The sequence below is a fragment of the Primulina eburnea genome, chromosome 1, assembly GCF_022965805.1.
Source record: "Primulina eburnea isolate SZY01 chromosome 1, ASM2296580v1, whole genome shotgun sequence".
Taxonomy (NCBI): domain Eukaryota; kingdom Viridiplantae; phylum Streptophyta; class Magnoliopsida; order Lamiales; family Gesneriaceae; genus Primulina; species Primulina eburnea.
This window is the reverse complement of record NC_133101.1, coordinates 61,021,630-61,028,212: the sequence shown is the minus strand read 5'-3', so window position 1 is coordinate 61,028,212 and position 6,583 is coordinate 61,021,630. Positions and strand designations below refer to the sequence as shown.

At 34.9% G+C, this 6,583-nt stretch overlaps 2 protein-coding genes across 2 annotated transcripts; one reads left to right on the top strand and one right to left on the bottom strand.

The window, feature by feature from the left end:
- Positions 1–323: 323 nt before the first annotated feature.
- On the bottom strand, positions 324–2,942 carry LOC140837112 (uncharacterized protein At5g01610-like). Its single transcript, XM_073203127.1, has 3 exons — positions 2,638–2,942; positions 1,147–1,201; positions 324–803 (listed from the first exon to the last, which is right to left on the bottom strand). Exons 1-3 carry the CDS (start codon positions 2,737–2,739, stop codon positions 424–426), a joined length of 537 nt encoding a protein of 178 aa, XP_073059228.1. The 5' UTR covers positions 2,740–2,942; the 3' UTR covers positions 324–423.
- Positions 717–6,277, top strand: LOC140837105 (uncharacterized). The gene is made up of 3 exons (XM_073203115.1): positions 717–843; positions 4,308–4,425; positions 4,531–6,277. The coding sequence occupies exons 2-3, from the start codon at positions 4,324–4,326 to the stop codon at positions 6,100–6,102; spliced, it is 1,674 nt and encodes a 557-aa protein (XP_073059216.1). The 5' UTR covers positions 717–843; positions 4,308–4,323; the 3' UTR covers positions 6,103–6,277.
- Positions 6,278–6,583: the final 306 nt, after the last annotated feature.

The following is a 6,583-nucleotide window of genomic DNA, read 5'->3' as shown; positions in this document are numbered from 1 at the left end:
ATTTCGTAGAGTAGGTTTTTCATAAGACGATCTCACATATCTTTATTCGTGAGACGAATCACTTATATTCGTATTTACAATAAAAATTAATATATTTGACATAAAAAATAATATTTTTTCGTGGATAACCCATATAGAATATCTGTTTCACAAAATTGACCCGTGAGACGTCTTACAAGAGTTTTTGTGTATTTCATATGGTCACCGACATTTTTATATGTTAAATCTATTTATATGGAGACGAGAAAGTGTCCATTACTGACCATAGCAACAAGCTAGATCCCATTGTCCATTTCATATGCCCTTCCATATTATAAAACAAATAAGAATAATAATCTCCAAGTTTTTTTTTAAAAAAAATCAGCAGTTTCGAACATGGATATAGATACTACGCTAATACACAGCATCCAATCCTTTTTCGCGTCAAAATTCTTCGACTCTAATTGCATCACGAGCCATTTCATATGCATCTTTCGGCCTAGATTTCTTCACCCCGGCTGTGAACCAAACTTTATCAGACTTGTAGTTTTCGACATGGACACTCGTCACCTTAACCCACACCAACACCTTAGTCTTCAATCCTTCGATCCCGGATAGCTTTCCCCTCGACAGTGTACCTTTTACACGAGTTGAGTATCTCACAATGGAACAATCCTTGAAGCACACCTCAAATGGAGAGGGCAAGTAGACAATGAGCTTGGATTTTGGCTCGTCGTATTCGTAACACGTTATGTTTTGGGGAAACAGACCTTGAGGGAGATTGTTTTCTCGGAGGAGATCGGGCAATGACTTCGTTGGTTTTCCTGTGGAGAAAGTCAGCATACATAAAACGACAGAATCCAGGTTAGGGAATAACTTGAAACACACAGAACACATGGAAAATATCAAATCTCTGTAGCAAAGTATATATTATCCAGTGTAGCATAAGATTTTCAACAAGCAATTACTTTAACTCTATGTAAAATCATTTCACATGCGTTGGCAGAAAAAGTAGTTCCCATATCTTATAATCTGCCTTCAACACCACATTCCTTCGGAAATATAAACTCATCTATATTTTATAAGTGATGTGAATTGGCGATGTGGCTGTAGACAGTAAGTCGACATACTTCGGAAATTTCTTAAATTTATCAGCTGATTGATTACCTTTGAGCTTGTTGAATACCCATTTAGCCTTCTCCTCTACTGTGCTTGAAAATGTCTGCATCAGATCAAATTAGAGTCGAGAGACGAAGCTTAGTGCATAGCATCTTCGAGCTGATGCCAAATGAAGTCAAAGCTAAGGATATAAAGCATTTTAAAAGAGAATGTTATCTGACTCAATTTAGCATAACAAACGGAAGAAATATAGATTATCCTCGACAAAATCTATAAGTGCTGAGTGATACAATCGAGCTAAGAGAGTAAAACACATCCAAATATTAATTGGAAGTTGATATGCATGACAATGTCTCATTCAATTGGCCATCTAATCAAATTTGCAGGGAAGTTTTGATTCTTTTACAGAACTTGAATTGAATGAGAGCGACGAATACACATACTGTCAAGTTAACCATGCTAATTGATACCATCTTATTCTAGCCACCGTTAACGTCCCATGTTTTAAGTTATAGATCGAGAAAAGAAGATTTCATCAAAAACTGGAAGACCAGAAAACATGGACCAAAAAACTACAATAAAGATTCATCTGCGGATAAATAAATGAAAGCAAAGGTGACTAATTTATATGAAGAGACGCGAAAGGAAAGGCGGATAATCCAGTCATTTATATTTCATTCCATCCTGAGTCCTGACAATAATTTCCTCCTCATTCAATACACCATTCATACTATAACATTCAACAACATTCTCTTACAGGACTACTTTGGCACATAAACTGTGGGTTCCTAAACGTAATCCACATTAGGAAAGATCCATAGTATGAGGAGGGTTGTTAAATAAACTCCAGAATTAATATTTCTACAAATTTCACGATTTCTAAAACCGACATCCTACCACTGTGCTACCTTGTGTCAATTCGCAATGTCAGATTTATGTTGCGACGCTAGAAACATTTGCAGTAAGCTGTTTATATTCAACATATGTCGTACAAAACTAGTCATATTTTGATGCATCCAACAATGTCTTCTCCAGAAAAATCAAGAAAACAAATAATATATCCTGACCTCAAAGCATTGACCAAACCATAAACATCTTAAAGGAGCAAGCCAAGCATTAATTAAACATTCCCTCTTCATTATCTCATGACTAAGATTTCACCACATACAACGCAAGAAACATGCCATTTTGAGGGTGGATCGTGAAATTCAAAGGATGGCGAATTTTGTGATTTGGATCCGCGAATCTGACATTCTTTTGAAAAATATCTTTAGAATTTGACAATTTCTTTGAAAAAAAAGCAGAAACCCGTCGTCGCTACCATTTTCCAAGATTTAAACTTCCACCAAGAATCATCACAAAAAATCTCAATCTGACTGTTAAGTCATCAAACACACAAATTAAGCGTCCATCACAAGCAGAGAACATTTTCAATTAAATTCAAACCAGGCGCATACGTCCTCACAAACAAACCAAAATGCAGTCCAATCTGAAACTCAATTCAAAAAAGAAATATAGGGTAAAGAAAAGAGGGTATACAGAGATGTCTTGGGAGATGTTGGAGATCTCTTCTTTTGCTTTCTTTGAAACCCAAAATGTACTTGCTTTCAGGCTCCCCTCTTTTATCAAAGCTTTCTCCATTTTCCGCCTTTTCTTCTTCTTTGTGATCTTTGTTGTTCAAATCAAAATGGGATCACTCCAACCAATAACATGGGATTTTATCGAATCCCCTGTCTGTGTAGATTCTCTCGATCTCTTGCACTTCTTTGTGTGTGACTCATAAAAGTTGGTGTCACAGCTAATCTGAGCTTTGCCACTGGCTACTGAAAATAACGGCGCTCCTAAACAAGACAAGGACTTTTTCCAAAACCAGTACTCATTTTATTTATGTGTCGGTGGAAATTTGTATAAAGAAATTAATAATTCCATTTTGAAAGTCCTTAATTGAGGAAAAATAATAAAATAAAAATTAAACAATTCGTGTGACAGTTTCCAGGCAGCGTCGGACATATTTGTTGTATTGTAACTCCTTAGAACATTCATTTAATTTATTTATTTTTTCAAAAGAATAAAAAATTAATATCTTAAATCATAGAACAATGAAATATTTTAAAAACTTCCAACACTCATCAATCATATATATTTAGGATTATGTATGTTTTAACAAAAGTTATTAAGGAAATAAATTTTAGAAAAAAAATTTGCTATCCCTTTTTGATGAATTTTTTAATAAGATAAAAAAATTTATTGAAATAGTTAATATATTTAATGTTGTGCTAGATTGATAATAGATAAAATAATATCACATATGAAAATGATACTATATATTTTAAACTTTATATATTTAGGCAAGAGGTAGTAACACTTAATATTTGGATGAAGCCGAGTTTTATCGTTTGAACTTCGAATAATAAATAAGGTGAGAGATTCATAGCTTGTGATTTTAGTCCCAAATCCCATTGTAGAATACAAAATTTAACTACATTTTCACTTTTAATTTTTTTTATAAATTTTAACCAAATTGTCTAATTATATTTTCAAAAAAAAAAAAAAAATCCTGTGAGATCGTCTTACAAGTTAATTTCGTGAGACTCATGAAAAATCTTATTTTTCATGGTAAATATATATTTGATTGACTCATCTTACGGATATAGATCAGTGAAATCAGTTCACAAGAGACCAACTCATTTATTTTTTTACACACTCGTCTAACAAGAAGTTACAATAAACAACAAAATGGAGATACAATTGAAGATACAATATGTAGTTTTAGTAATAATTAACTAATTTCACGAGGTTCCGATTCATACAAGAAAAGTTAGTAATATTAATATTGTCATATACTTCCAAGTTCATGGATTCTTGCATTGTAACAAATTGTTCACACTTCGATCATTACAATAATCTAACATTAAATTTCATAGAATAAAAATGTCGACATGTATTGTAGGCACAAATCATTCCTTGCATCTTTCCCACAACCATAACTCATTTTATTTGCTTTCTCCCATCGGTTTTGATCAACTCCATCGCTTCAAGTAAGTTTTATTTCATTTCTGCCAGCATATATGTTTGTAATACAACATTTAACTATTTTTTTCTTTAAAAAAAATTATGGAAAATAGATATATTTCCAGATATATCTTGAATAAAAACTTAACATCATGCTGTGAGATTAATTACATTGTGAATAAATATTTTTTTTCCAGATTTTGATATTTGAATATGGGAGAAATTGACACAAAACCAATAGAGTCAGTTCAATCTGCAGTCTCTTTCTTTGACCACTCAAATGAGATGAGGCAAATTAGTCCTAAAAGGGAGGAAGTAAGTTTTTGATTTAATGGAATAATAGCTTGGAAAATTCGAAACTACACTAAATCCAACTATCCCAATATATTTGGGGTTGTGGGATCGATTTTTTTCTTGTAGAAGGAATCACAGATTGATAATGAACTCGAGATCCTAGCGAAAGAGCTCGCGAATGTCAAAGTTCAACTAGAGGTCAAGGACTCCACATACAAGCAAACTCTTCTGAAGCTAGATCACCATCAGAAAATGTCTGACGAGCTTTCGAAGTTGCTGAAGAATTCGGATCATCAAAAGAACTTCTACATCAACGAATTTCAAGAAGCCAATGCTCGTATGAACGAGCTCGAATCATCAATGAACATGATGGTGAATAGGCTATCAGAATCCGAGAAGCTTCAAGAACAGCTTACGGTTCTTAATACCGAATTGGCATCGAGTCAAGGCCAACTAGTTAACATGGAGAGGGACTTTTCTTCTTTAAGGCAGGAAAAAGATTATTTTGTTGCAGAATCTGAGGTACTGAGAACTGATTTAAATGAGGAGAAGAGGAAGACAGGAGAGCTAACAAGAGAAGTTTCACAGCTAAACGAGCAGATTCTTGATTTGGAAATGAAAGTTGACATCAAACAAGAAAAAGAAGATGCTTTATTGGAGAAAAGAGATGCCTTAGATTCAGCAGAGAAAGCCTTGGCTGAGGCAGAAGAGAAACTCGAAAAGGCATTGAAGGATTTAGACGTTTTTCGTGATCTGGAGAACCAGCTCGTTGAAAATTCGGCTCATGTTGAATCATTGGAGATGGACCTCAAGCATGCAAATGAGCTTCAACGTTCCTTGGAAAACGCCGCATCTGATGCCGTTTCTGAGCTAAATAATGTGAAGGAAACTATGGAATTGCTGGAACAAAGGAACGTGGATCAGACTGGTCACATAGGTTTAATTGAGACAGAGCTTAAACAACTAAAAACTGAACTTGGGAACGCAAAGGATGAGCTAAGCCGATTGGGTGAGCAAGTGGAGGATGTAAAAACTAAGCTGGAGAGCTCTGAAGAAAAAGAGAATGACGCACAGGCGAAGATAGCGATGTTAAATTTTGAACTTCATAAAGCGAGATCTAAACTGGCTGCATCAGAGGCTGCTGAGGCGAAGGCGCAGAGCGAAAAATCTGCACTATTTAATGCGCTTCAAGAGATGGGGTTAGAGATCGAAGAAACCAAGAAAGAAAATCGAGTCTTGAGAGAAGAAGTGAAAACGGCAAAGCAAAGTGAAAACAGCAGTGCCCTTGTGGAAGAGATTAAGGATCCAGAAGCCAAGCCAGACGAGGAATGTCGGATGCTTATCAGAATCGATGATGTTCATGACAACCCTTTAGTGGAAACATCGAATCAAAGTGCAGGAGAGTTGGAAAACTTAAAGAAAGAGTTGGAAATAGCGATTTCAAAGATAGGGGAGTTTCGGAACCGAGCAGAACAAGCCATTACCAGAGCTGAGACAGCTGAGAGAGCCAAGGCGACATTGGAATTACAGATGAAGAAGATAAAAGAGCACAAGGAAAGGCGTAAGGCAGCCTTATCAGCCCTCCGTGAAGAATCGGTTTCAAGAGAGTTCAGCAGCAGCAGCAGAAGCAGCACAAATTATGATCATTCTGCCAAGAATTATCAACCTCTTGGTAAGGTTCTTAACATGAAATTTTAGTGTAACAGATTTTGGCAAAGAATCTTTGCATAATGAGAACATTTTGGCATTGAATGTGCACTTCCATGAGTTGGAAACTCCTATATTTAGCTGTGAGTGTATCTAAAGTATGATGGATCCAAAAATATAATTTTGATAAAAGAAAAGGTGACCTTATTCGCCCATTTCGGGCTCATACTTGCATGCATTAACCAGTCAGTGTGTATCATGTACAGCCCTAAAAATCTCTGCTTTGGATGTCACATTCCCATGATTTATTAAAAAATTATTTAATACCTCCGAAATTTAACTATTAATTTAATGACATAAAAATCATAAATGATTTCCTGATATCATTCAAATAGCTCATGTATCAATATCAGAATATATATTAATATAATTTAGATGAGTTAATTTCGATTATAAATTAAATCAAGAAGAATGATATGATCGATTTGGAGGATAATCGTTGAGCTGTAATAGTTCGGTCTCGAAATATTGT

Excerpts from the sequence above, each read along its gene's own strand:
- LOC140837105 (XM_073203115.1), top strand. The coding sequence starts at position 4,324 with ATGGGAGAAATTGACACAAAACCAATAGAGTCAGTTCAATCTGCAGTC. Across the intron at positions 4,426-4,530 it reads TTAGTCCTAAAAGGGAGGAA|AAGGAATCACAGATTGATAA; the intron begins GTAAGTTTTTGA and ends TTTTTCTTGTAG.
- LOC140837112 (XM_073203127.1), bottom strand. The coding sequence starts at position 2,739 with ATGGAGAAAGCTTTGATAAAAGAGGGGAGCCTGAAAGCAAGTACATTT. Across the intron at positions 1,202-2,637 it reads ACATCTCCCAAGACATCTCT|ACATTTTCAAGCACAGTAGA; the intron begins GTATACCCTCTT and ends GATCTGATGCAG. Across the intron at positions 804-1,146 it reads GGTATTCAACAAGCTCAAAG|GAAAACCAACGAAGTCATTG; the intron begins GTAATCAATCAG and ends CTTTCTCCACAG.